This window comes from Oryzias melastigma, linkage group LG11 (genome assembly GCF_002922805.2).
Source record: "Oryzias melastigma strain HK-1 linkage group LG11, ASM292280v2, whole genome shotgun sequence".
NCBI lineage: Eukaryota > Metazoa > Chordata > Actinopteri > Beloniformes > Adrianichthyidae > Oryzias > Oryzias melastigma.
The window spans coordinates 18,680,416-18,708,374 of NC_050522.1; the positions used below are offsets into that span (position 1 = coordinate 18,680,416).

At 44.5% G+C, this 27,959-nt stretch overlaps 3 protein-coding genes across 4 annotated transcripts; 1 reads left to right on the forward strand and 2 right to left on the reverse strand.

The window, feature by feature from the left end:
* Positions 1–85: 85 nt before the first annotated feature.
* top2b (DNA topoisomerase II beta) lies at positions 86–16,694 on the reverse strand. The gene is made up of 36 exons (XM_024295511.2): positions 16,192–16,694; positions 13,095–13,259; positions 12,910–13,000; positions 12,524–12,587; positions 11,589–11,734; positions 11,377–11,474; positions 10,781–10,993; positions 10,492–10,665; positions 10,327–10,428; positions 10,108–10,245; positions 9,875–10,013; positions 7,750–7,907; positions 7,477–7,602; positions 7,288–7,398; positions 6,676–6,781; positions 6,487–6,596; positions 5,202–5,294; positions 5,014–5,128; positions 4,820–4,941; positions 4,580–4,728; positions 4,281–4,512; positions 4,075–4,209; positions 3,801–4,001; positions 3,530–3,725; positions 3,006–3,097; positions 2,787–2,942; positions 2,619–2,702; positions 2,262–2,456; positions 2,052–2,172; positions 1,821–1,979; positions 1,515–1,734; positions 1,367–1,440; positions 1,198–1,293; positions 993–1,124; positions 836–921; positions 86–487 (listed from the first exon to the last, which is right to left on the reverse strand). The coding sequence occupies exons 1-36, from the start codon at positions 16,231–16,233 to the stop codon at positions 344–346; spliced, it is 4,785 nt and encodes a 1,594-aa protein (XP_024151279.1). The 5' UTR covers positions 16,234–16,694; the 3' UTR covers positions 86–343.
* An 887-nt stretch (positions 16,695–17,581) lies between these two features.
* On the reverse strand, positions 17,582–24,367 carry ngly1 (N-glycanase 1). 2 transcript variants are annotated; one of them, XM_036214218.1, is made up of 12 exons: positions 24,237–24,367; positions 23,219–23,333; positions 22,901–23,149; positions 20,915–21,077; positions 20,622–20,841; positions 20,239–20,360; positions 19,445–19,590; positions 19,217–19,327; positions 18,963–19,139; positions 18,639–18,824; positions 18,378–18,555; positions 17,582–18,298 (listed from the first exon to the last, which is right to left on the reverse strand). In XM_036214218.1, the coding sequence occupies exons 2-12, from the start codon at positions 23,231–23,233 to the stop codon at positions 18,120–18,122; spliced, it is 1,746 nt and encodes a 581-aa protein (XP_036070111.1). In that variant the 5' UTR covers positions 23,234–23,333; positions 24,237–24,367; the 3' UTR covers positions 17,582–18,119. The 2 variants fall into 2 exon arrangements, with proteins under 2 accessions (XP_036070111.1, XP_024151506.1); XM_024295738.2 differs by lacking the exon at positions 24,237–24,367 and adding an exon at positions 23,788–24,032.
* Positions 24,279–26,132, forward strand: oxsm (3-oxoacyl-ACP synthase, mitochondrial). The gene is made up of 2 exons (XM_036214222.1): positions 24,279–25,262; positions 25,593–26,132. The coding sequence occupies exons 1-2, from the start codon at positions 24,304–24,306 to the stop codon at positions 25,993–25,995; spliced, it is 1,362 nt and encodes a 453-aa protein (XP_036070115.1). The 5' UTR covers positions 24,279–24,303; the 3' UTR covers positions 25,996–26,132.
* The last annotated feature ends 1,827 nt before the right edge of the window (positions 26,133–27,959 follow it).

Below are 27,959 nucleotides of genomic sequence, written 5' to 3' on the forward strand. Positions count from 1 at the left end.
CACGCCCACTCTGAAGGATCCACCTACTAGCCACGCCCACTATCACACAAACAAGTTTTGTTAAAAAGGAGACAAAGTAGCAGACTTGAAGACAATTCATCGTTTACTTTCATGTTCAAAAAGTTACATAGAATCTGAAGAGTTAAAATGTGCTACAGAACGGCGCTCTAAACGGCTAAAAGCTGCTTCAGACAAATACAGAACATCTCAATGAGCGTAGAAAACAAACCTGTTTATGTTTAATAAAAAGTGTAAAACACCTACACATAAAAATCATTGAACGCCACCGTTAATGAAAACACATGGTACGGGAAATGTACAAAAGTCTGTGAGGAACCGGCTCTTAATCGAACATCTCGTCGTCGTCGTCGTCCATAATGTTGAAGTACTTTATTTCCTTCCTAGCGCGGCCCGGCTGCTCCTGGGTGAGCCTGCTGACGGCGCTCAGGCCGTTGCTGTTGTCTTCGTCGTCGTCAGACGGAGGTTTCTGCGTGGAAAAACAAAGTGATATCAAATGTGAAATGAAAATGTGTGTTTTCAGCTTCTGTGTTTAAATCTTTCACGTTGACACAACACTGCGCAAGTTTTGAAGTTTTTGCAGAAAGTGTCTGAAAGTTAATAATTAATTCATGCTAGTGCTAAGAATTTGAAACCACAAATGGTTACTTAAAAAAAAAAACTGCCTCAAAGCGTATTAACTGCTGAGATCTATCTGGAAACAATTCTCTGGGAGAAGACATCTTCATCTTCCACAACTGAAGGTTCAGGCCACCTCATGAAGTCCTCCTCTCCTCTAGAAGACGTGGACATCTGCACACAGATGGAGGAGACTCACTCTGCCCGGAGGTTTTGAAGTCTTCTTCACTGGACTGTACTCATCTTCAGATCCAGATCCCTTCCTCTTCCTTCCCCGTCCTTTACCTGTAACAACGAGGAAACGTGACTACTGGCTCCAGCAGCAGATTTGGTCTTGCTCCGTGGGGGCGGCGTACCTTTGGGGGTTGCTGACGACTTCTTGGAGCCGGTGTCGGAATCAGAGTCCCAGATGGATTTATCCGGTTTCTTTGCTTTTGCTGCTGGTGTTTTCTTGGGTTTGGGAGTTGGGTTGGAGGGTTTCTTGGTCCCTATAAAAGCAAAGGAAAAGGGGCTTGACACTCTGAGCCACAGCGCCCCCTGGTGCACAGACCGGGAAGGTACCTTTCTTTGACTGGGACAGTTTGTCAAAGGCGGAGCTGCTGGAGTAGGTGTTGAAGACTGGACCGTTGTCGTCGTCGCTGTCGGACTTGGAGCCGTCTGCAACATAAACAAACCTGCGGTCAGCAGCTGCAGCTTCACCGCACGTTTGCCTCGCAGAGCGCCAACTGACCGCTGTCGTTGCTCTTCTCGGAGAAGGCCGTCTTGGACGAGAAGCTGCTGGTCGTCTCCTTTTTAGCTGGCACCCTTCAAAGAAGCAGAAAGGAAACTCTCAGCCCCCGAGCGGCAGCGGTCACCTGAACGCATCATCTCAACCTTACGGTTTCTTCGGCTTGGGTGGATTGAAGGAGACTTCCAGCTCCTCTTCCTCGTCGTCATCGTCGTTGAAGCGACTCTTGTTCTCAGAGAATCCAAAGTCATCTTTCAGTGACCTCACTGGAGACGAGGCTGCATCGTCGCCTCCCTTCTCCTCTTCGTCTGCCGCCTCGTCCTCCTCATCCTCTTCCTCAGAGAAGTCAAATGTGTATTTTGGTTTGGAAGCTGAAGGGAAGCAGAATTTGTGAAATGACACTGAGCTGCATTAAAGAAAGGAGAAAACTTCCTCCAGTGAGGACAGGAGAGACTACCTGACGCTCTCTGAGACTTGGTCTCTCTGGGAATGATGGGCTCGTTCTCCTCCAGGTCGCTCTCGGACTTGGACTCGTCATCAGACCAGGGGTTTCTCTTCTTCACCTTCTTTGCAGGAGTACCTTTGGGTGTGGGCTGCTTCCTCACTCTGGGCGCTCCTGAGGAAGATTAGCGATAAGATGAGCACATTTACAGATAAACAAACACGAGAAGAACTGATTTGTACCGACCTGGCTCCTTCTTCTCCTTCTTGACTCGAGGAGTTTTGGGTTTGCTCACAGAGTTCTCGGCGGCGGCGGCGGCTCCTCCCTCGTCATCATCAAACTCCAGCTTCACTTGGTCCAGTTCAGGCTGAGGATAAAGAACGATCTGTGAAAAAGCTGCTTCATTCCCCCCTCTGGACCTCTATTGAAGGAGACCACGCCACGTGAAGCACCGACCTTCTTCTTTTTGGACAGTTTCTTGGCTGCATCGGATTTGACCGGCTGAGAGGGAGGGTCCACCCGCCGTCCAAACGGTGAAGGCATGGTCTCCTCCAGGTTCATCTTCTTGGCTTTAGGTTTGCCGACTTTTCCCTTCACCAGCTTGATGGCCCGGCCTGCACTCTGCTCCTCTCTCTCCTGGGCTTCTACGTTCTGGTGAGGAAAACAGAAACGTCATTCTACAAACGGAGAACATCTGAATGCACACTGGAAATACAGCGAGAGGAGAGGTTTGGCGCAGGCAAGTCGGCATGTCACTCCACAAAGAAATCCCTTACTCTGAACCTTAGTCTGCATACCAACAGAAAAACTTACATCCAGCTCCTCAATGAAGATCGCCAAATCTTCCTTCCACAGATCCTCAGGAGACTTCTTCTGCAGATCAGCCAGCTCACCTCTCTGCACACACATTTCATTAGAAAATGTCCACTCGAGGGCGCTGTCTCAAGTGGATCATCTTCTAAACTCCTTGTGGAGCATCACCTTCAAATCCCTCTGCTTCAGCAGCTCCTCCACCTTCTCCTTGGTCAGGCACCACAGAGGCATGTTGAGGATATAATTGAAGTTCGGTCCAGACGAAGAGCCCGAGTCCATCGAGCTGTCGCTCAGGTTCCCGTCAGTCTCTGCTTCCTCCTGAGACTGAAAAGGAAGACGACTGAGTAGAGAGAAGCCCTGACGTCATTGTCCTCAATGATTCTGTACCTTTTCCTGAGCCTTTGACCAGGCGGCAACAGGATCCGACTCGTAGCCTTTCTGCACCAGCATGCGGATGAGTTCTCGCTTGGATTTGTTCTCTGTGCGATGAAATGAAAGCTTTTAGAGGAACAGCACATTACCAAAAACAAGAGTTTCAACAAAACCAAAAGTCATCAAACCAGGATATTTATGATATTCTGTTCATATGTTAGGACATAAACAGATCACAATTCTGTTGAAGACCTCAGAGAGCAGCTCTAAGGATGAACTTTGTCACAAAAACCAAAGAAAGCTAAATAATTATTTAACCGTTTGAGGTTTACCTAAAACTGTCCTGCAGATGCAGCCGCCTGGCAGCAGGGGGTGCTAAACCATCTGCAGGATCCCTGGATGCTGCGCCCTTGAAGGTGCTACAGCACCAGTTTCACAAATACAAAGGTTTTTAAAGCTAAAGAGCTAAAGTTTACAGCTGGACGAAACCCCTTTGCTGCAGGAAGGACTAGTAAAAAAGCTGTTGTTGCCAGTCGTACCGATTGAAATCTTTCCTTCGATCTTCTCGAGCACAAAGCGAGCCTGGTTGGACAGTTTGGCCGCCTCGGCCCCTAGGCTGCCCTGTAACCAGTCCTTCCTGAGCTTGCAGTAGTGCAGGCGCAGCTCAAAGAACTCCTTCAGGATGTCCTGGACCGAGTCGTACCTCTTTAAGCAGCCCATGTGGTCGAACAGCACCTGCAGTAGAAGGACAACACGGTTTAGCGGCGCAGAGGTCACGGGGGGGGGGCGATGAACCGTTACAAGTTTCACCATGGAGTTGCAGGTGAGGCTGGACTGCAGCTTGAAGACTTTGTGGAGCCCGACGGCCTCCGCCTGAGCCAGCTTCTCCTCTGACATGCGCACCACGAACTTGACGGTGGAGTCCGTGTGGTACTCCTTGTAGTCGCTGATCAGGGCGGGGGTCTTGTCGGTTCCTTGCAGCATAGGCTCCAGGACGGACTCCTTGTAGGCCTGCAGACATAAACTCAACGTTAACTCCTCTGTAAGCCACTCAACCGCATGAGGAGGCGGAGCTGAAGCTCACCTGCGTCCACGTCCGCACAGGAAGTTCTGTGATCTCGACTGTGTTTTTGTCCAGAACCGACACTTCCCCACTGACCAGGAACTGGTTCTGGCCAAGTTCATGGATCACTCCTTTGAAGTTCTTGTAACTGGGAAGCTGTTGGGGAGAAAACGCTGATGAGCTGTATGTAGCTCCGCCCACATCAACAAAAGCTTCTGCTGTCTTACCATCGGGAGGGGGTCCTGGTGGTTGAGCATCCTGTTGATGTTATTAACGATCTCTCGGGGGTCGTAGTTTGGGATTTTGCAGGCCCACCCCGTCCCGATGCCCTCTGCGCCGTTCACCAGCACCATGGGGATGATGGGAATGTACCACTCAGGCTCCACCTTCTGGTTGTCGTCGTACAGGAACTTGAGCAGGTTGGAGTCCACAGCCGGGAACAGCAGCTTGGCGAGGGGGCTGTGAAGGAGGGCGTGGTCATCCTTCTGCGGGTGTTACCGCCCCTCAAACAGGAACCTTCACTTACCTGAGCATGGTGAAGATGTAACGAGGACTGGCGGCGTCTTTGCCCCCGTTGATGCGAGTACCAAACTGACCCAGAGGCTGCAGGATGTTGATGTTGTTGCTGCCCACGAAGTTCTGCGCCAAGTTCACGATGGTCATCATGAGAGCTTGCTGCAGCACAGGAGAAAAGAGGCTTCATCCATTATAGTCTCCGAGTCACAGGCAAACTGAGGGGTTTCTGCCCCACCAGCTAGAAACTGACCTCTCCATGATGGTAAGCAGACATCTCTGCCACAGAACCAGCCAGCTGGGCCACCTTCACCTCCCTCTTATCGTTCCTCTTCAAGCAGGTGAACAACACCTTCCTCTGGCCCGGCTTTAAACCTGAACAGAACACAAACTCCTGTAAGAGTTCCTCCAGAGCCCATCTGAAGATGCAGCTCAGAGCGCACTGACCGTCCACCAGAGAAGGAATGGACCTCTCGTTGTCAGAGTTGGAGAAGAGAATGAGCTCCTTATTGATGAAGTCGTTGTAGGACAGGTGCTTGGTCTGCGTTCCATACAGGTATTTCTGAAGGGAGAGAGGATTCCAGTGACTTTCAGTCGTCATCGCGATCATCGTCGCGATGGAAGAAAGGACAAACCTCCGGCAGGCCGTGCATCCTCCTCTGCCGTCGGTCCTCCATGAAGTTCGTCAGCCACTCCTTCCTGTCGTCAGTCTTCTTTTTGCTAAAGGCCTGCAGACAGATAAAACAATGATATTTTTCAATTATTTTTCCAAAAACTCAATTCAAATAACAAGAAAAAGTTCAAGTCACAAACCATTAGAGTCCTGAAGATAGCAGTATTTTTAATATAACCTTAACAATTCACTGTTCCACATTATTTTGCACAACAGAGTTCCAGGTAAAAACGTTTAAAAAAAGTCCCATTTTGAGAGATACCAGTTTCTTTTTATATATTTTTTTGCTTTTGTTCATGCCAAAAAACAGACATTATTCACAATTATTAAAAAGAACAAAAAGAAGGTTATGAATGTAAATCCAAATTTCTTAAAGTCTAAACTAAGTCAATACGGCTCCTTCTAGGTTTTGATCAGTAGAAAACGAGCCCAGATGGCTCTTTTACTGTTAAAGGTCGCCGACCCTTGCACTATTCCATCCATCTGGACCCATTCAGGGTTGCACGGCACTCATCAGTGAACCAGACTGTTTGAAAAATGAGTTTCCATGGATGTATGGACCCACTGCGGCCGATTCTGCTCTTCAGTGTTGGTTAGGAATAGAAGGTTTACGTATAACTGGAAGCCACTGGAAGATCCTGCACCTTAATGACACCAGCAGCTTCAAATATCTGCTTACTGCTTTGTTATGGTATTTTAGCAGCTGCTCTCTTAATCTGATGCATTTGTCTGTCACAAACCTTTCTGCCTTTATCTGCACAAACCTGTGAGTGCTCTGAATCAGACCCAATCTTTTCATAGTACGATCTTATGTTTTCGTGAAATACTCAAGGTTTTCATGCTTTGTCAAAGCCATCAAAGGTAGAAAAATCCTTTTTTGTTCCCATATTGCTTGAAAATGTGGAACGCCCTTCTTTAGTAGCTCTTCCTTTGATTGAACTCATCTGGAAAACTAACCATCACAGATTGACTCAAAGAGCCCCAAGACACAATATCATCATGAGTTTAATGGAACAACTAAGAATTTTGAACTTTTTGACACTTAAACACTATTTGCATAACAATTTTGATTTCATTTCAGCTCCACGTGAGCTTGTCTGCATTTTTAACCCATACGGTCCAGAACCATGTCATGTCGTTTCATTTTTTTGAGTCCTAATAAACTCCTGTTTTGGTATTATCCTCCCTGCCACACTCATGGGAGTATTACTAAACATGAAATCCTGAGAGCGAGCCAGAAAACTCACCAGCGTGATGGCGGCGTCGTCCTCGGCCCCCTGGTATCTGAATGTGATCCGGTGTCTCTCCATGTCAGCAAAGTACTCCTTGGCCTCTTTGCTGGTGCTTGTACCCAAACCTAAAGGAGAGGTCGAGTGGGTTCACTCGCTTGAATATAATATATTGACTCAGTCAGACTGAAAATACAGGCTGCAAACCTTTGTAGTACTTGATGTGCCAGGTTTTATAGCTTTCCGTCTGCTTCTTCCACTCCTCAAACTCAGGAAGACTGTAGAAGGAGAGCTCCTGTTTGTTCTTAGTCGCCTGCAGGGAAACCATCTACAGTTAGAATCTGGTAACAACACATGTGCCCTAAAAGGAGCCATCTTTGATAAAGATTTGACTATTAACTAGTATTTCTATACTTCATACTTCCAAATTGTTCTGGATCATGTTCCTGAACTTCTCTAAAAATCTTCCAGGTGATCCAAAAAGCTGCAGCCACAGTTGTGAGGAAAGTTGATCACATTTCTGCTATTCAAGCCTCATTGTTAAAAACAGGAAGTAGAAACATTTAACTAAAAGGAGACGAAAGAATATCTCATTTCAAAGAGCTCAAATCTGCATATTTTTCTAAAACAGCTTCTGTCTCTTGATTTGAAAAATTACTGATCGCTCCCAGAATTTCCTAAACTAGAGAGAAATCTTTTGCTTTTTAACAGATGTTTTATTGTATTTATGTCATTCTGATGAATTTAAAATATAAATTCAAATATTTGTCCCATCAAACCAAGTCCTCATGCCCGCTGAAGCTCCGAAGGCCGTCTTACTTTAACGATGGGAGTGATGAACTGCTCCAGGAAGGTGTGTTTCAACAGTGAGGGCCAGTTGTGATGGAAGAAATTGATGAGGAGACCCTTTATATGGGAGCCGTCCTGATCCTGGGGAGGGATGTCGAGAACCAGAGTTAGAACTGCGGTCGCACTGCTCTACTTCATCCTCTCGGAGTGAGGACTCGCCTGATCCGTCATGATCATGATCTTTCCGTATCGTAGGCTCCTCAGAGACTCGGGGTCGTCGTAGCTCTTCTTGTACTGCAGACCCACGATCTTGATGATGTTGTTGATCTCTGCGTTCTCCATGATCTGGTGAAAATAAAAAGACTATTAACAAACACCTCCATGACCCAAAACAGCAGAGAAACATTTAAAAACCTGGACATTTTTGAGCGCTTTCTTCATATTCACATTAGGGCTTGCTTGTGAAAAGAGAAGAAGAGTGTGATCCCAAACCTGCTTGTGTGTTGCCTCCCGGACGTTCAGGATCTTCCCTCTGAGCGGGAAAACTCCGTAACGATCCCGACCGATGACTCCCAGACCGGAGACGGCCAGGGACTTGGCCGAGTCTCCCTCGGTGAGGATGAGTGTGCACTCGGACGAGTGTTTACCCCCTTTAAACAGAAGCACACAGAGGATGAGACCTTCAGAAGATGGTCTACAATAGTTACACAAACTAGAAGAAAAAAAAACAACTAAATCGACTGAAGCATGTGAAACGATGCTGCTGGTTGAACTAACACCACTGGTCAAAAACTTTAGAAAACTCAGATATTTTTACTGAAACGTATTCAGTATAACAATACTGCAAACTTCAATAATTTTTAGACAATTTTTTTCAAAATGTTGAACTTTTACAGGTATAAACAGCTTAATAGTGACAGCATTCCTTCAACTTGTAAGGCCATGTGTGTCAAACATCAAGACCAACTATTTCCCATTTTATACATTTTATTAATGATTTCCCATTTTATGATAAATGTGATCTTATCCTGTTGTTTTGTTTGCATTGTGATGCTTTAGCGTTCTTCTTTTTTCAAACCAGATGTGGGCATAAAAACTGGTTTATTTACATTATTTGATCAAAAAAATTGTCGAAAATTTAAATTTTTGACATGAAATGTAAAACTGAGAAGCTTCAACCAGCACAATTTTTAAGGCTCAGACATTAAAATTCAATACTTTATACGTTATTATTTTAAAAGTCATAAATTTAATCCTTTAATGACTTTAAGACCCCACGTGGAACCCTGATACTTCATGTTTTCGAACATTCAGGAGCTGAATTTATGGTTTTTGTTGTTATACTGTGGTAGGAGGAAGCCCTGATCAACAACACTCACACCAGAGGCAACAGAACGCTGTGATATCTGTGACTCACACTCTGTTCAAGTCACGACCCCAAACCCAGAAAAACAGCGCCATATCATCACACTTCTTCCCCTGTGTCTGACAGCTGATGCCACACACAGTTGAGTCATACTTTCACCTCTATGAAAAAAAGATGAATCCCAGATTTCAAACATCCTTGCAAATCTGTTTCTGTGCATGTTTTAGCCCTAAAAGAAATTATTTTCACTGACAATTTGACTTTCTTTGTAATTTCTGGCAAGAAAATCCAACATTCTTGGATAAGATGATGGTCGGTGTTTTCAACCAAAGCTTAGGTGGCTTTGGTAGCATTGTGTTTCCTCAAACTGCTTTAATGCAGACAGAGAATATTGTAGGTCATAAAGAAAAGTAAAAATGACTTAAGATTTGATAAATCTGTTGGACATAAACAGATTTAAATCCTTCATTTTTCAGTAAAAGGGCCTTTTTGAGTATTTCTGATACATATGCAGTTTTTTTCCTTTAAGTAATCTAACTTTTTCATAACATCTAACAGTTTGCAGCTTATTTTGAAACATTTCAAGCTTCTTACTGGATTTTATCACCTTGAATTGACAAAATAACTTGTATAGTTAAGCTACTGACCAATTGCTAAAACGTATGAATGAGTATGGAAGTTTTTCTAAGCCATAGTTCAAAGTATTATGCATTATTCAATTGAAAATTCAATGTGTACATTCCTCCTGAAATTTTAAAATGCATTTTTCAATTTGTAATTCAATTCAAGCTTGAAAAATGATAATGAATTTTGCAATTTACAATTCAATATGAAAATTTAAAATTCAATATCACAATTTTTTAAAAGAGAATATTGAATAAAAACAAGATTAATGGTTTTTGATGCCATTATTTAAATTATATTGCATTTTTCAATTGACAAGTAAATATTCAAATTAGGTTTTTATTATAAAAATCTATTTTTCAATTTACAAGTCAATATCAAAATGTACAATTAAATATAAATATTTTAAAAGTAAAAAATGCTTTATTTCATTGCTTTTTTTTTTTATTTATATTTTAATTTTAAAATTTTGATATTGAATTGTAAATTGCAAAGTGGATTTTAAAATTCCAGGATGAATTCCTAAATTGAATTGCCAATTGAATAATGTACAATACTTTGAATTATGGCTTAGAAACCCTTCCATAAATGAGGTCTGTGAACCATGTGCTCTGCGTGGTCACTCACCGGCGTCGTTGGCGTCGTCCAGCTTCGGGATGCCTTTGATCTTGCTGTGCTTCACAGACGAGCACTTTTTGTTCAGCTGAGTCTGAGCTTTGAACTTCACCCAGTTCAGGATGCTCTCCACAATCCCACAGTTGGTGGCCTGTTGGCGACAGAGATCACATCGGCTTTGTTTCCTCCACAAACAACATTCAACATGAACGGGGATGATGGGGAGAGGGGGCGGTGCTCCTTACAGCTCTGATGAACTTCTCCGACATGACACACTTGGAACCAAAGCTTTTGGTTTGTAGAGTCATGTTCTCCTTGGTCTGGGAGTCAAAGGTTGGATTCTCGATCAGTGCGTTGACAAAAACCCAAATGTGGTTCTTCACCTGAAACAGAGTGAGGGGGTGGGGGGTGTCAGCCAATCCTGGAGCAATTGCACCAGAAACATCAAAGTGACTGCTTCCCACCTGGAAGGGTTTCACCACCACTCCTGCTTTGTTCTTCTTCTTCACTACTTCAATGAGTTTGGACACAATCTGGTCCACCACATAGTCGATGTGTCTGCCCCCCTGAAATACACCACAGTTAAAACTCGTTCCCTCGTTGACCCCGCCCACTCAAACCCAGGTCACCTTTGTGGTGGCGATGCTGTTGACAAAGCTGATCTGCTGGAAGCCCTTCTCGCTCATGGTGAGGCACACCTCCCACCGATCGTTCACCGTTTCGTTCACCACCTTCAGAGGCACGCCCGTCTCATCCACTTTGTCTTTCACGTACAGGTCCACGTAACTCCGGAAGCCGTGGACCTGAACCAGACCAGAACCAGCAGACGGTTCAGTAAAGCTGAGAACATGTCTCCCCTTAGACAGCTCACTGAGCTGAAGCTACGGGAACGTCACAGAAATCCAGAAAAGGACTCACAGGTAATTTCTTCCCGTTCAGGGTGACCTTCACCCCCTTGACGGAGCCAGCTACGTCATACGCTCTGCGGGTCATCAGGGCCACAGTGTCCTTGTCCAGCTTCTCCATCTTGAACTTGGCTAGATCGGGCTGGAAAGTCACGCAGGTGAAGTCGTCCCCATCGAAAGCCCTGATCTTCTGCTCCGTGGTCTTCGTCATGTTGTTCTGCCACGTCTGAAAAGAGCACAGATGTGTTTAGCGTTTGGTTAGATCTGACTCTCTGATGCAGGGGGAGAAGGCAAACATCTTTAAAGCCTAAAACCTACTCCGAGATCTGCCCACTGGTGGTGACACATTGTTATAGGCTTGACTCCAGATACAACCCCTTAAAAGTAATTCTTTCACCACTTGGTGCCTGTAAGTCTGCGATACTGACACCACCACACCATGAGTTCAGACTGTGTCCCACAAACAGAGCAGCGGAGATGGACTTACCTGCAGACGGACAGCCTATCAGCCTACAAACACATTCACATGACAGGTGAGTTCCAGCTGCTGCATCGCTGGAGCCTTCAGCTCATTCCTGCAGCAGAATCAGTCTGATGGGGAGGACGCACCTGCTTAAAACTGCGTCTGTACTCTTTGCAGGCTGTTTCAACGGTGAACTTGGTGCTGAAGATGTTGCAGAGTTTGGCGCCGTAGCCGTTCCTTCCACCTGTGGACATTCATGTTAGCTCGGCAGCACAAAGAGCTCCTGAGAAAACCTCTGTGCAGAGCCAGAGGTGTTCACGAGTCTGATGAAGGTACCGTGCTCCAGGTGAGTCCTCACCTGTGACCTTCTTCTCGTCGTCATCATAGTTGCTGGAGGTGAGCAGATGTCCGAAGATGAGCGCTGGAACGTACATCTTCTCGTCTTTGTGCTCCACCACCGGAATGCCCTTCCCGTTGTTCCAGATGGTGATGGTGTTGGACTCACTGAACGAGGGGATTGAAGGTCGGGTTAAGCAAAGAATCATGAAGAAACCTGAAAAGCAGCTGCTTCAGAACCACACAAACCACAGTGATGCTTCGATCAGCAGCTGTTGCTGTGGTGGAGGAGCAAAACAATGCCTGAATGGGAAGCTAATGGAGCTCCACCCACTTCTGCAGGAGGCAACAAGCTATGGACAGAAAAGAGTCTCACCCCAATTTTTGCGTGAATAACTCTTGATTTGTAACTCATACAATATATTTTGTGCATAAGTACAACAATTACAACATTAAAAAATACAAACATACACAAATCAAGAATTATACTAGCACAAATTGGGCTGAGTCTATTTTCTCCCCATAGATAAATCCATAAAACCCTGCATAGAAAATACAAGCTCATCTGCATATAAACAAACCCCACCGAGCCCCACCCCCCAGGACAGAACAGGCATCATTGCAGTCATGTTTGAAGACCAGCTACTTGTCCATCAGCAGAACAGGCTCCTCCCCTAAGCTGATAAAAAAATAATAAAATAGAAGTGTGGTTATCTGCTGTGTAATACTCATTGGGTCACAGACGTCTACACAACTGTTCCTGCATGATAGCAGATAGGCAGCTAATCTACACACAGCAGGACGCCTATGCTAGACTCTAGACCTCCATAACACGACGCATTCTAAATGTGGAAGTGGTAGAACTAATTAAGGATAACTTGATTCTTTTTTAAATTAATGTCCAGTTTCTGTGGACAAACCACATTGCACAACTCTCTACCGACAGGATTCACTCACGGGTCGATGGTGATCTTGATGGCTGACATGTTCTTGTCCCTTTGTTTGTTGTCTGCTGCATTAACTGTAAACAAACAATAAAACAAAGATAATTTTGTTTCTGCAGACATTCACTTCTTCATCACGAGTCCATCAAATTGAAATGTTTCTGGAACTCATTAGATTATAGAATTATATTAATAGTGCTATGATAAATATCTTTAGATGTTTACTTTAAAAAGTGTTTTAGTAACTCCCAACCCATTGAGGCACTAGGAAGTATGGCATCCTTCAGAGTGGGATTGATGACCAACGTGACAGGAACAACTCAAATGCTGTCAAATTCTCAGCTGAGAGAGAAAGTCGTCCATGAGACAGTCTGTGTGAAATACAGCTTTGTTACTCACCAAGAATTTCATCAAAGATCTTGTAGAGTCCAGGAACATAAGTAATCTCCCTCTGATTCATCCCCACGTCTTCATCAAAGACCCACATTGGCTGCAAGGAAAAAAACCATCAGACTGGTCCTCGTGTTTTCTGTTTCACCTGAAAACAGACATTCACAGACCAATAGCAGCTCATTTTGACTCACCTGAGTGACAGGTTCCACTGAGCCCACGTAGGTGTCAGGACGAAGCAGGATGTGCTCGAGAGGAGTCTTCTTCTGGTACACTCGCTCCACTGACAGCTTAGAGCCTGCCTTCTCCTTCTTGGTCCCTTCCATCTTTCCCACATCTCCTCTGCCGTTGGCAGCCTCCTGTCCAAGAGTTCACCACCGTTAGATCATTCATCACCAGAAAGATACAAGACTAGTGTAGTACCACTCCATCAAAGGTCAAGCTCTTCTGCTGCCTTTTAGAGGACAGGTCCTGTCCTTCAAAGAAAAGCCATGAAACAATGTGCAGACACAGCTTTTCCTGTTACAGAACAGGAACATTTGTTGAAGTGCAGGGTCGGTTCCTGGACCCAATCTAACACATTCTCAAAATAAAAAGTAGGCTGCGCATGAGGCCATCGGTAAAACAGCAGAATGTAGTTCAGTCGAAGGAAGCTCTGAAAGATGAAACACTTATCCTGAATGATAAGAGGTGATCTGATTAACCCTAGACCACTTTCGCTTTAAAAAGTTACACCATCACTTTTGCTGGGTAATTTTTACCCGATATAATAAACTCGATAAAAGTATGTATCATGAAAAAATAGATCAAAATATGACAATACATGATAAATTAGAGTAGCTTTCTTTTATTTTCAACTGTGGTTTATGTAAGAAAATGGAAACTATAAACATAGGAAGAACCTTAAAAACATGCTAAACAATGACAGAGAATTTTGGAATTTGAGAACAAAGAAATCCTAAAAAAAAAAAAAAAAGAGAGAGAGAAGTCATGATACTGGAGACTTGGACTTGGAAATCATGTAAATACTTTTGCTCAGGTGAAAATCCCCCGGCAATATGTGCTCTATGGTTAAGGAGACAGAGGAGCTAAATAATAAAACAGGACAGATGTTCTAAATAGTGACAGGATTTTTCAAAAATAAGACATATGTGATAAATGAGGATACGTGTTTTGAACGCAATGAGAAATTAGCTAAATAATGAGACAGATACAGTAAAAGACTAGGCTGCCATTCTGAGTGGAAAAATGTCCAAAATAATGAAACTGATGCATTGAATGACAAGACAGGTATGCTAAATTATTACACAGATGTACTTCAAAGACTAGGTGGGAATTATGAATAATGAGACAGATGTGCCAAATAACAAACTAGATGTTTCCATGGATAAAAATCGATGTATTGATTGATGAGAGACGTTCTGAATGACGAGGCGAATGTGCTGAATGACCAGAGAGGTGTGGGAAAAGGATTATAGACAGTTGAGCTGAATAATGAGATAGATGTGCTGAATAATGACATATGTTTTCAGGAACAAAACAGATGTTTCGATTGATGAGAAAGATGTTCTTAATGACGAGACAGGTGTGCAAAATGATTACAAAGATGTGCTGAATGATGAGACAGGTGTGCTCAATAATGAGACAGATGTGCCAAATTATTTAAAAATATGTTTTCATGGACAATACAGATGTTCTGATTGATAAGACAGATGTTCTCAATGACGAGACAGGTGTGCAAAATGATTAGACACATGTGCTAAATAATAAAAATGTTTTAATGGATAAAACCGATGTTTTGATTTGACGAGACAGGTGTGCAAAATGGTTCAAAAGATGTGCTGAATGACAACAGATGTGCTGAGTGAAAAAACATCTGGAAAATGACGAAACATATGTACTAAAAGACTAAGTGGGCAATTTGGAATGATGTACAAATTTATAAGACAGATGTGCTAAATAATAAGACAGATGTGCGGAAAAGCAATGAATGTTTTCGTGGATTAAACAGTTGTTTGGAATAATGAGACAAATGTGCCAAATAATAAAATAGATGTTTTTATGGATATAATAGATGTTTGATTGATGGGAAGGGTGTACTGAATGATGAAACAGGTGTGCAAACTTATTAGGAAGATGTGCTGAATAATAAAATATGTTTTCATGGACAAAACAGATGTTTTGATTGATGAGACAGATGTGCGGAATGACGAGACAGGTGTGCTAAAAGACCAGGTGGGCATTCAGAATGACAAGACAGATGTGCAAAATGGCTAGACAGATGTGCTGAATAATAAAACAGGTGTTTTTTCATGGATAAAAGATGTTTGGCTGATGAGACAGATGTGCTAAATGACAAGACAGGTGTACCAGAAGACTGGGTAGACATTCTGAATGAATAAACAGATGTTTTGATTGATGAGTTAGATGTGCTTACCAATGAAGCAGACTTTCTGAATGACAAAACAAATGTGCTGGATGTGGAGAGATGTCCTGAATGGTTAGAACGGTATTCAGATTTTTTAATGAGACAGATTATCTTAATAACAGACTATAAATGAGGAGACAGATGAGCTAAATTATGAGAAAGACATACTGAATAATAAGACGTGCTAAATAAGGAGACTTTTTTACTTTGTTTATAAAAAAAAATGTGTAAGCTCTTGTCAGATTTGAAGAATATGAATAGATTTGTTACAGACTGTAACTCTTCAAAGTTTAGAAAAGATTATGCTTTATTTAAAACAAGCAGACGTCCCTAATAGACTATCACACATTACATGTTTGTTGTGGTTGTATGGTTTTGTTAGGCTGTCCAACTACAGTCACAGTAATCTCTGTATGAGCCACTGTCAGCTTTGATTACTGCACGAGTTCATCAAACAGGGTTACTACAGTGTAGTATCCAGGTTCGCCCCCTGCTGGGCCTCCTGCTCACTGCAGCCAGCTGTGACCCGCAGAGATGTCAAGTGAAGAGTTGACTTATCATCAGTGTGTTTAGCCCTCCTAGAAACTTTCGGTTCCTCGCACTGTTGTGCTATTCTAGGCCCAAATACGTGTTTTCAAGAGCCAGTTGTGAAACTAGTCACTTTACGGCAGCTGCTACGACACTGCTTAGAGTTTAAACCAGAACCTGCCAGGGGTCCTGGTCTGGGTCTGTTGTGCGGTCGGGGAGGAGGGGGGTTGTTTAAAGGGACCCTCTTGTGGTGTTAAGCCGCTCCAGGAGCGTGAAGTCCGGCGTAAACAGCAGAAGCACCATAACTTAGAGCAAAGGCAAGTAACTAGACTTACCATCCAGGACAGATCCCCGCTCCCCGCAGCGCCGTTAGACATCCCCTTTGTGGTCTTTAAAAGTGTTGTGATGCGGCCCGCGGAAACGTCTTTGGTTCCGGTCACAGAAAACTTCCTCCGCTTCGGAAACGACTCACTTGCTAAACAGAAGTGTAGCCTGTTTCCCACCCATGTTCTTCCTTCGCCTGGTCCAAAAAATAATCCCGGGAGAGTCCAGTGGAGAACTGCGGCTTTTGTTAAAATGGACGAGCGGCGGCGCAGGCCCCAGCCCCCAACAAAGATGCTAACCGGCCAGCCGCCAAAACAAAGTCGGAGCAGCGCGCGCGCATTCAGTGGCTTCACGAGGTCACGCGGGACAGTCACGCGCTATCTCTGTCCTTGAATTTAGACGCTCCGACCGGCGGATAATGCATTAATCTGTTACCGGAGATGAAACGAGAGACGGCTAACAGCAGCACCCGATGTCCGGCTCCGCCATCTACAACAGACACGGCGAATCGGCTCGCAGACGAAACAACCAATCAGATGGCTGCTTTCAGAGGCACTGGCGCTTCGACCAATAGGAGCCTTACTCATTTGCCACATTTCCTGTAGTTTATTTAGCTTTTGGGACGTACCATTCACCAGCGGGGAGATCCGAAGTCTGCGCCGCGATGGTTATCATTCATCCCGGGATAGACATGAAGGCTCCAACAGTACAAAGAATGGACCGAGGTTCTTAAGGAACCGCAGACCCGTACGTGTATATGTTTGTTTTCCAGTCAATTCAATTTATTAATGACGTTTGTTGTCGAAGTGGCAGCTGGCCCAAGTCTATAGCTATGACACATTAATTACGAGCTTGATACAATTTGGTATTTACCGTACAACAATCACATCTGTCACTTGAATGGATCTCGACCAGAACTGCAAAGGACAGTTTGATTTTTTTTTAATTAATAAGAAAATATTGTCGATAAAACTTTACTTTTAGAACTATTATATATATATAAACATTATTTTGATTTAAGTACAAAAAAATATGATGATGATACATCTATAGTATAAATGCAACCTCTTAAGGAATTATTTACATAAATATGCAAATATCAGTAAAATGACCTTCAAATGCTCCATTAAAACATCTACATATCTGCTCTGCCTTTGCTTTTTATAAAAACTATGTAAAAAATCAATTCTTATCTGTCCTATCTTTGGACCTTTTGGGTGATTATTTGTTTATTTCAGAAGAAAACAAGTTTAGTTTAAAGAACATTACAGTGTGCAGGCCTTTCCTGCATCGACCTTTGTGAATGGACAGAATTCCAATAAATCCAATTAAAATGTAACTTTTCTGCCCTACTTTCACTTTCAAAATAATGTGGAAAAACAGAATAAAACAACACTGGTATAAAAACTAATTCAACATTTTTATTTGACAGGTATGTTTACGCCCCACTTTTGTGGAGTTTAGCTCCGCCCCCTGCCAGCACAAAGAGGTTCGTTTATCAGAAATTCACAAAGACAGAAACATAATTTCCAGATGAAATCAATCCGCAGACAGCAGGAAGGCCTTCCATCATGAACTGTGGGTGTGGCTGTAACGAGCAGCGCCGGGGCGGGGCTTGATCTGTGAGACCCACCCATTGGTCAGCTGTGTAACAGCAGTTACAGCCACGAAGCTTCATATGAAGGGCTGCTGCTCCTGCGAGTTAATGTTCCACCTGTCTTTCCAGGACGAACACCCCTCCACCACTCTCCATTTCAGAGTTAATATTGATCCTTTTTCAGAGTAGAATATCTTAAAGTGACTAAATTAACTGAATCAAGAACATCTCGATCCGTTTAGATCAGAGTTTAAATGTGTCCGAAACAAAAGCAGAGGTATTTCACAACTTCTGATCCTAGAGGACACATCCGGGAGTTTTCCAGCCCCCACCGAGTTGTCCTCAGGAGTCTTCCTGCAGTGAGATGATTACTTCAAAAGAAGACTCCTCTTCGCCTTTAAAACTTTGTCTGAAGAGCTGAGCATGCTGCCAGGAGGAGTCCCCGTCTCCTCCGCTCAGTTCTGCTGCTACTAGAAGATCCGAAGAGCCGCGCAGATCAGGCAGCTCCTGCAACGTTCCATCTAGGGCAGGGGGGTTGGAGAACAGCGGTTCAGAACACCTGAAGGTACACGGAGTGTTCCAAACCAACTACAGTCCTACCTCCAGGAACGTCTTGGCTTTTGTGGCCTGCCTGGATGTGCCACCTCACTTTCCCAGAGTGGAAGGTCTCACTGCTGACCTTGATGGAGACGGACCGGATTGTCATTCCTGCCGGAGCGAAGTCGAACTTCCAACTGACCCTGCCGACAGACGAGCCTTCCGTCCGAGCGATGTACACCTGATGAGGAGGTCAGCACAGATCCAGAGCTTTTTCCTCAACGTTTCACTCAGAAGCATTTCATCCAGAAAAAAACGACTCACCATATTCCAGTCATGCTCCTCCTTCCTGAATACGGACTCTGTAGTCCAGACGCACCCATCCCACCTGGGGATGGTCTCATTGCTGTTAGATACTCTACAGTACTGGTCCTTGGTGGCGCTGTAGCGCACATGAAGCAGCCGGTTCTCCTTTTCCGTCTCAGTGGGGGAGAAGACGAAACCTGCAGCCTGACAACAAAATACACCTGAATGAGAAACGTCATATTTGATTGTAAAAGGTGTAACCATTTTTAGGCCACGCAAAGATGGTTAAATCTGTTCAATTCAATTAGACTTCTCTGCAATGTTATCAGATTTCATCCATACTTGCGTTGAAGCCTGCGCTCCCGTCTCCCCCCGAGCAGCCCTCCAGGCCAGAGAGCCAGAGTTGCGCCCCCCCAGCTCTCCTGGTTTGGGTTTCTTAGGAGAAATAAACTCCACCAGCTCCACCAGAAGCCTTTGGGTCAGCTCCTTCTTCCTGTCTGAACTCAGAGGCTGCTGCCTCTGTTGATACAAACACAAAGAGGGGTCAGGGGAGTGGCTCCTCCCACCATCAGTCCTGATTTATAAGGCGGACTCACCGAGGCATTGAGACCATCAATGGCGTGCAGCAGCCAGGCCTCCTGGACTCTGGTTCTTCTGCTCAGAACTTCTGTGTGTTTGCAGGAATACCTCCACGTCACGTCCACCACCTGCAGCATAGCAACACTATGATGGAGTCTGAACCCTCAAGCAGGAGAAGCCTAACACTGTTTTTTCCGTCCCTTCATAAGATTCTTCAATCCCGGTCCTTATATGTTGGTTCTGACCTGGTCCTTGGAGAAAGCCAGGATGTAGGCCAGCTTCTTCCCCCAGCCCACCTCATACAGCAGCGGCTTGTCGCAGGTGTTCTCGCAGGAGTCGCAGTGCAGCCAGCGGCGCTGAGCTGTCGAGTACACCTCCGTCCACACGTGATCTGCAACAACACACCGTCACTCAGACCTTCTCTGCAACAGCAGCAGGGCGATCACAAGAAAACCGTTCAGATCAAAGGATCGGGTTGAGTTGAGATATTACTAAAGACAATCTTATGCAAACACATTTATCTCTATTTTTGAATGCACTAAACCGGTTACAACAATCAATCATCTTTCTCCAAAAACCTGGTTTCTGGGACAAGAATGAGGAATTCTGGAAAACCCGGTTTCCTAAGGCAGATCCGATCTGTGACCAAAACTGCAGACAGTTTGAACAGAGAGATGCAGAAAGTAAGGAACCACGATTTACTATTTAAGGCAGTGGAGGTGTGGTAATCTGGTTAATCCTGTACATGTAAACCTAAAAACTGGTTTCTCTAGTTATTAAGAGTTCATATTTACCTGTAAATTCAGTTTTCTTTTGAAAATCAACACAAGGTGATAAAAAAAGAAACAAATCATCAAAATATATTTACTAGGGTTGTTAATTTTTTTTTCAACGAGGCCAAACTTTCTTAGCTGTAATTTACCGGCATCCAATTGATTACATTAACGAGTTGTTGTGTGATCCCAGAAACAAGCTGGCTTCCCTGGTAACAGGACTTCCTCCAAACATTAGGTTTTACAGAGACCGGTGTGGACTGTACCTGTGCTGTCCCAGATGTACCTGGCCTCCAGACCCATGGCTCTGCAGCACAACGTGAAGCAGTTGGCCCATTCTCCACAGCGCCCTCTCCTGGTCTGCAGCAGCTTCTCAGGGTTGTTGTATCTGACGTTGAGAACAAAGAAAGACTCAGCAGGATGATGAAAACATCTGGGCTCAGATTGTAACGTCTGCCGTCAGCTCTAATCCGTTTTGGACCTGGTTCTGTTGCTACACTGTTATGGGTGTGGCCTCAGCAGCATCTGTCAGAGGTTTCCATGGAAACAGCACCCAAGGAGAACATTTAAATTCCCCAGCAACACAAACTTATACTGCTTTTTTTATTCAGTAGAACCAAAATCTGGGTGTCTAGAAACATGGACCCACCTGGGGAATCTGGTAGAGAGTTGACAGGGTTGGCAGAAATGATTTTCCACTCGTTGAGCCCCCCAGTGGAGGTCATCGGAGCTGGGACTGAGGGAGCCGGCGTTCTGGGTGGGGCCTCCGCAGCGGCTACAAGGCAGAGAGTCCACCCAGGAGAAGAAGTCCAGTTTGAACCAGCGGAGCAGCTCCAGCACCAGGAAATCTTCTGCTCCCAGCTTGCATCCTGAAGACACAGCAGCGGCGTTCGTCAGCTGCCTTCAGATACGAGCGGCTGCTGCGAATGGTCGTCCGCTCACCTGGGTCGGCCTCTCTGGCCTGCTTCAGCCCGCGTTCGGCAGCGTCCGCTAGCTCCTGATGAGGAATCACGCTGCGAGCTTTCTGCTGCAGCTCCGGGCTCTCATACTGCAGCACGTGCTGAAAGTTGGACTGAAGGATCAGGAAGAAGCCCATGCTGCTCTCCTAGGAAACACAAAAAATGAGAGTCACATCACTGATGCAGAGATCCACTCAATCAGTGCAAATGTGACTCCCCAGACACTTCCAGTCTGTACACTACTATCATTTCTGAGCAAAGAAAGAGAAAAACTGAATAAATATAAAACATTTGAAGTTTATGGACTTAAAATGAATAGCTAGTTCTTTTTTTAGGCTATTTTAAAGTTTTTGCTAGTCATCAGCTTCAACGTTTTCAACTATTAGTTTCAGTTATTTCAGCTAGGAACTTCAGCATTTTTAGCTATCAATTTCAGCATCTTCAGCTGCCAAATTCAGCTTACGGCATTCTTACTGGCATTATCACAGGTAATGCTATATTTCTAGTTCATAATGATGCTAAAAAGTTATGTTTTTAAAGTTTTAAAAATGTAGTTTTAGGTGTTTCAATGTTTTTCCTGTTCGCCCCGCCACCTAAGGTGTGTTTTGGATTTTGGCCACTTGTGCGATTGAGTTGGACACCCCAGCCTGTGTGTAATGTAATGTACATGGGCCATCATCTCTGACATCACCTGCAGATTTTGTGTGTTGAAAGAATTATAATAATGCACCAGTCTGAGCTCATAATAGAATAAAAACAAAAAAAAAAAACAAACATCAAGTAAGTTGCTTTTCAAACTAGGATCCATTTTTTTCCTTTTTGCAAGAAGTTGTATTTTATCACATTTTTTTAAGAATCATTCCCTTTTGGCACAGCTACTAGTGGTCATTTGAGGAACTACGACAGCTGGAATTTCTGGTTTTGCTTTCAGTTTGGAAAGAGGCTGATCTGTCTGCATCAAGACTGTTGATTTGTGTTCACCTAAAAACCTGTTCTCCCAGCACTGGACTACAATGAACGCTTCCTTCCTGCAAATTAGGAAATTGCACGACAAACAAGTATGTCTGTTGTTAGAACACGCCCACTGAGACCATTTCAGAGCTTCAATTGGAGGATTACACGTCAATCAAGTTTCCACGCTCCCCTTTCAGAGTGATTTCCGTCTTAAATTTGAATGAAACCAAAACTAATTGTTCTGAGTATTAAATCTACTCATATATTTTTGTTTTTGTTGAACAGCTGTGGAGAACAGTCTGCAGCTTCACCTACATGAAACAATACCCCACCCCCACATGAATGACAGCTGAACTTTCTATTCCACTAAAAACAAATGAAAAAAAGTAGATCTACTGAGTCAATCACACAACAGGAAGTCCTTTCAACGGCACGCAAAGTCTTCAAAATGTACTGAGTGAGAACTGACTCACAGCTGGATGTCTGATCTCCCAAAGAAGAGCCCCCACTGCCCGAAGCCTGCTTCGCTTCCGACCGACGTGCGAGCTGGTGATGCAACATTCAAACTGAGCAAGTCAGGCGAGCACAAGCCTGCGCCTGCCACCATCCGGTCAAAGAAATAAAAAGCTTGGAAGAGCAAAGACGCATAAAGCATCTGCTCTACTTCCCATCAGACCTTGATGATCTTCATCTTTCTGCATCTGAATCAAATGTCTAACATGATCCAAAAGGGGACAATTTAGTTCATCCGGACACTCCTTAAAGCACCTGCTAGCCTCATAGAAATTGTTTCCCTGCTGATTTTGACACATTTGAAGGGTAGGAAAATGTTTCAGGAAATGTTCTTTTCTCTGCGATTTATTGAAATCTGCATTTCAGTGAGAAGAGAATAACTCATGTGCAGCTTGAACTGGTAAAAAAGAAGGAGCAGGAGAAGTCTGAAACTCCCATCAGCTGATCCATCCTTCTAAATAAGCCACGATTCATCTTAATTGTGAACAAAAGCTCTGTTTACCAGAGACGACGGCTGCTGTGCAGAGAACTCTGCCGGCTGGCCAGAGGCGCCTGCCGGGGGAGTAGTTGCAGGAGCTGCAGTAGGAACAGCTGCAGTTGGGCTCTGCTGCACTGAAGCAACTTGCTGTGCAGCAGGTGGAACAGAACACCCCCCCTTTAGCCTCTCATCACGTTCTGCTGCTATGGACTCTCTCACGAGCCTCAGCTGCTCCACTGACGCCGCCTTGGGGAAAACCAGGTGAGTCTCAGCCTTAAAAAACAAAAAAAAGTTCAGTTGGAGTCGAGAGCCTTCCGACTATCCAAAATTAAACAGGATTACCTCCTCAAAGCCCATCTCAAAGAGACATTCCACAGCTCCTTTGATGGGAAGCAGCTTGGTGGAGAAAGTGGGATTACCTATCCGGATGGATCTGTACTTCTCCACGTTTGGGTACCTGTTAGGGTGATAAGAAAACATTTCATAAACACTCATTGATGTCAGGTTTCTAAGAGGAAAGTGTCACCAGCCAAAAAGTAAAATAAGGCTTGATTTTTAAAATATGGGGACCCAGATCAGAGCCATGGGGCACACCTCAAGTGATTTGTTTAAACTTAATGGCCTGAAAAATATGAATGCAACAAATTAAATGTGAATGACACAAATTAATGATCTACAAAGAGATATGGTGTCAAATGTCTACAAAGGAGGACAGAAATTGCAGGAAAGGGGGCGTTAACGCTTTTTTTTTTATCTGAACACCTGAGTGACTCTATATCCCGCTTTGATTTACTTTGACCTTTGTGCAGACTTAATAAGGTTTATGAATAACAGCTTGTTCGGATCAACTGAGAAACAAGCCTCGTACTTCTGCAATTTGAGTGAACTGACGAATCTCCATGCAGCCTCACCTCAGAATATTATCGGCGTAGGTGAGCAGCAGTTTGGCGGCGTCCAGGAAAACCTCCGTGGAGTTTTCGCACAAAGTTGTGACCGCCGGAGACAGACTCATGGTTCCGACAAAACCGAGCCAACTGTGACGCCTGTCCGTGTAAAAAAAACTGTTATAACAGTGGACTGGCGGGCTAACGCTAAGCGCTACTTCGCTGAGTCTGTGTTTGGGGTCCTTCGTTTAGGCGTCCTAATGGCGCCTGAGTGGGTTGTAAGTGCGGGGAAACGCGCGTGCACGACCTACAGCTAATAAGTTATTTTTTTAAGTGTCAATAAACAATCTTTGATAGGTGGTTAATATTTTTTGTTAGTTTTAGGTTAAATATGAGAGAAAGTTAGGAGAAAAAATCAGGCATTCTCTGGGGCAGACTCATAGGTTAGCGAAAACAAACGCTGGATGCACATTTACTTTTGACCGGTCCGGAGCCTCGGTTCAGTCTCTGTGACGAAGCTTAAAGCTCCTCCAGGGGCAGACGATGTCCGTCTGGACCACAGTCCGGGTGAAAGTTCATCCCGGCAGGGCTTTCCTTCGAAATGCCCACGTTTGTCCAAAGGGAGTCCGGCTCAGCAGCGGGCGGAGGGTTGTGATTACGGGCCTTGGGCTGGTGTGCCCGCTGGGCACCGGCTGCAAGCTGCCCTGGGAATCTCTGATCCAAGGTCGGAGCGGGCTCGTGGCTCTGAACTCTGAGGAGTACCGGGCCCTCCCCTGCAGGGTGGCAGCTCTGGTGCCTAGAGGGGCCGATGAGGGCCAGTTTAAGGAGGACAGGTTCGCCTCTCGGGGGGAAATCAGCAGCATGTCTGCAGCAACTGTGATGGCCCTGGGAGCAGCACAGCTGGCTCTGGAGGACGCGGGCTGGTTCCCTGAGAGCCCAGAGGAGCAGGTCAGTACGGGGGTGGCAGTTGGCATGGGTATGGTGTCACTGGACGAGATTGCCAGCACCTCTGCTGCCTTTAAGGAGAGAGGCTACAAGAAAGTAAGCCCCTTCTTTGTCCCCCGCATCCTCGTCAACATGGCAGCTGGCCACATCAGCATCAAGCACAACCTGAAGGGACCCAACCATGCTGTGTCCACAGCGTGCACCACAGGAGCTCACGCCGTTGGGGATGCAGCCAGGTTCATCGCTCACGGAGATGCAGTTGCTATGGTTACGGGGGGCACGGAATCCTGTGTGGGGCCTCTCTCCATAGCCGGCTTTGCCAGAGCGCGAGCACTTGCCACCAAGTGGAACGACAGACCCACATTGGCCTCCAGGCCCTTCCACCCAGAGAGAGAGGGCTTTGTGATGGGGGAGGGAGCAGCAGTGCTCCTGCTGGAGGAGCTGGACCACGCTGTGAAGAGAGGAGCCAGGATCTATGCCGAGGTGCTGGGATACGGGCTCTCAGGGGATGCCAGTCACATAACGGCCCCCTCTGCAGATGGAGATGGGGCTTTCAGGTGACTCTGTTGTTCAACTGCTCTAAATATTCTTGTAAACTTGTAGTCTGAAGGCAAAACTGCACCACTGCTGTTTTCTAAAGTCAGTCTTCCACTGTGGGTGCTGTGCCAGAGATGCTGGTTTTTCTTTATTTCTGAAATTTCACAAACTGGACCATCCACCTTTAAAGCTTTTTTTTTAATTTATAAACTTTTTATTTTCCTTTAACCCGATAGCACAATCCACAAACCCCTGAGTTCGTGCATACGTGTTATTTCTCATCTTTCCTTGTTTAAATTTCCTCATATCTGGCAGAGTTAGTCATGTGACCTCATGCACTCTCTCTACAGGTGCATGTCTGCAGCCCTCAAAGATGCAGGCATCTCCCCGGCAGACGTCACATACATCAACGCTCACGCCACCTCCACGCCTTTGGGCGATGCTGCCGAAAACGCCGCCATCAATAGGCTCTTCCATCAAACCGCAGACACGCTGGCTGTGTCGTCCACCAAGGGAGCCACCGGGCATCTGCTGGGTGCCGCTGGCGCCCTGGAGGCTGCATTCTCCGCTCTAGCCTGCTACCACGGGATACTGCCCCCAACCCTGAACCTGGACCGCACAGAACCAGAGTTTAGCCTCAATTATGTCGCCTGCGCGGCACAGCCGTGGCGAACTCGGGGCCGCCGGGTGGCTCTCACCAACTCGTTTGGATTTGGCGGCACCAACGCGTCCCTGTGTCTAAGTAGTATGTGAGCTGCCTCTGGAATGACTGAAGATCTCAAACTATGACTTTACTGAATGAAAATGATCAAATCATTTTTCTTCTCCGATCCGTGTCTTGTGGTTTATAAGCTAACAGAAATAATTCATAAATGTCTGCACCCTTTTGACTTCAGTTGTCATGTTCGTTTCATAGTGACTTCATTACTTTATCTCTTTAACTCCGAGAGGAAAAACAAAAACTGCTACGGCTCTTGTTTGGATGTTTTTGAGGAGTGGTTTAAAAAAAAAACTCCTCTTCAAAAATATCTATGATTTCAAGAGTCAATCCTCACTGAGGTGAAGTTTAAATCATAAAAGCTTCCTTACTTTATACTTGAACACTTTAAATTTGAATTATTTACACAAAACAGCTGAATTATTTATTACAAAAAAGTTATTTAAAGATTCTCTTAATTTTTATGATTTAAATTCTTGGCAGATGTCTAAATCTTCTAACTAGCTCCTCTTGTTGTGGAGGAGAATCGGTTCCGAAACAGGACACTAGTGGCTGATCATGGCTGGTCTGGATGTCCCTCCAGGCTGTCGGTCATAATTTCCTTAAACATGAAAGCTCTGGGGTACATAGAGGGATTTAATATCCTCCTGGCCACATTTTATTAGCTTGACAGGATTTATGGCAGGTAATCTTAAAGAAAGCTTAAAGTGTTCTCTCCATTGATCCTGTGCTGTTGGTCCATCATGGTACATCCGACTGTACTCCCCCAGTGCTTATGTAAAGATCCTGTTTGGAATGGCTGTGACATTTACCAATAAGTCAACATTTAGACTTAAAATCCACCTTTGTGATGTGATGTGAGTGCCACCTGTTGACTCACATTTCTTTGTGTAGTGCACCCCCTTGTGGTGCTTTCAGGACTCACACCTGTATCAGTCAGTTACCTATGAGTTGGTTTTAGTTCAATTTTGTTTGCTTTTGTAGTCTTTTTCTGCAGGATTTGACTGTTTGTGCTGGAGTCACACCGGTGAGTGGATGGTAAGACTGTTCTGGTCCATGATGGATAACTCTCAAGGAGAGCAGGTGGGTCCAGAGGTTAGGCACAACTTGGAATCCAGAAAGCCAAGGATTCACTGTCAATAACTGTCAGGGGAATTATGAGCCTTCAGCCCTGAAGACCCACATGTCTCAGGCCCAACCCAAGCGAGTTGTGCAGAGCCCATAGGATCAGTTTAGGGTCGACTCCACAGATACAGAGACCAGAAACCTGGAGAATGAAGGTTGAACCTTGACGGCACAGATAAGTGAAAGAATCTGAACCACATTTTATCTAGACTCTAGCGCAGGGGTGTCAAACTCAATCGCACAAGGAGCCAAAATCCAAAAGACACCTTAGCTCGCGGGTCGAACAGGGTAACAATTATTGAACACTTTAAAAACTAAATTTTTAAAACCGTAACTTTTTAACATAATTATGAACTAGATATATGGCCTTACTTGCGATAATGCTAATATGAATGCTGTTAGCTAAATATGACCGCTGAAGATACTAGTGCTGATAGTTGAAGATGCTGAAGTTGATAGCTTAAACCACTGAAGCTGATAGCCAGCTAAAATATTAACTAAATGCCAAATTAGCCTAATAAAACCTTTAAAAAATAGAAATTAGGTTAGCCAAAACAGCTAGCATGTAACTGAAAAAATAGCTAAATTTCAAAATAGCCTAAAAACTGAAAAATGCCTCAAATTAGCCAACACAGCTAGCATGTGGCTGAAATATTAGCTAAACTCCAAAATAGCCAAACTACAATTCAATTCACCTTTGTAGTAGTTTACATAAGTTTACATAGTTTACATGTAGTAGAGGCCAAATTAGCGAAAAAGCTAGCTCGTTACTTAATTACAAGCTGAACTCCAAATTAGCATAAAATTCCTCAGTAAATTAAATCAACTAAAAATGTTAGCATGTTGCTAAAAGAAAAGCTAAACTCTAAATTAG

Excerpts from the sequence above, each read along its gene's own strand:
- top2b (XM_024295511.2), bottom strand. The coding sequence starts at position 16,233 with ATGTCTAACGGCGCTGCGGGGAGCGGGGATCTGTCCTGGATG. Across the intron at positions 13,001-13,094 it reads CAGTGGAACCTGTCACTCAG|CCAATGTGGGTCTTTGATGA; the intron begins GTGAGTCAAAAT and ends TTTTCCTTGCAG. Across the intron at positions 922-992 it reads GTCGTCAGCAACCCCCAAAG|GTAAAGGACGGGGAAGGAAG; the intron begins GTACGCCGCCCC and ends TCGTTGTTACAG.
- ngly1 (XM_024295738.2), bottom strand. The coding sequence starts at position 23,888 with ATGAGTCTGTCTCCGGCGGTCACAACTTTGTGCGAAAACTCCACGGAG. Across the intron at positions 23,150-23,218 it reads TTGAGATGGGCTTTGAGGAG|GCTGAGACTCACCTGGTTTT; the intron begins GTAATCCTGTTT and ends TTGTTTTTTAAG. Across the intron at positions 18,556-18,638 it reads AGGAGCATGACTGGAATATG|GTGTACATCGCTCGGACGGA; the intron begins GTGAGTCGTTTT and ends CCTCCTCATCAG.
- oxsm (XM_036214222.1), top strand. The coding sequence starts at position 24,304 with ATGTCCGTCTGGACCACAGTCCGGGTGAAAGTTCATCCCGGCAGGGCT. Across the intron at positions 25,263-25,592 it reads GATGGAGATGGGGCTTTCAG|GTGCATGTCTGCAGCCCTCA; the intron begins GTGACTCTGTTG and ends CTCTCTCTACAG.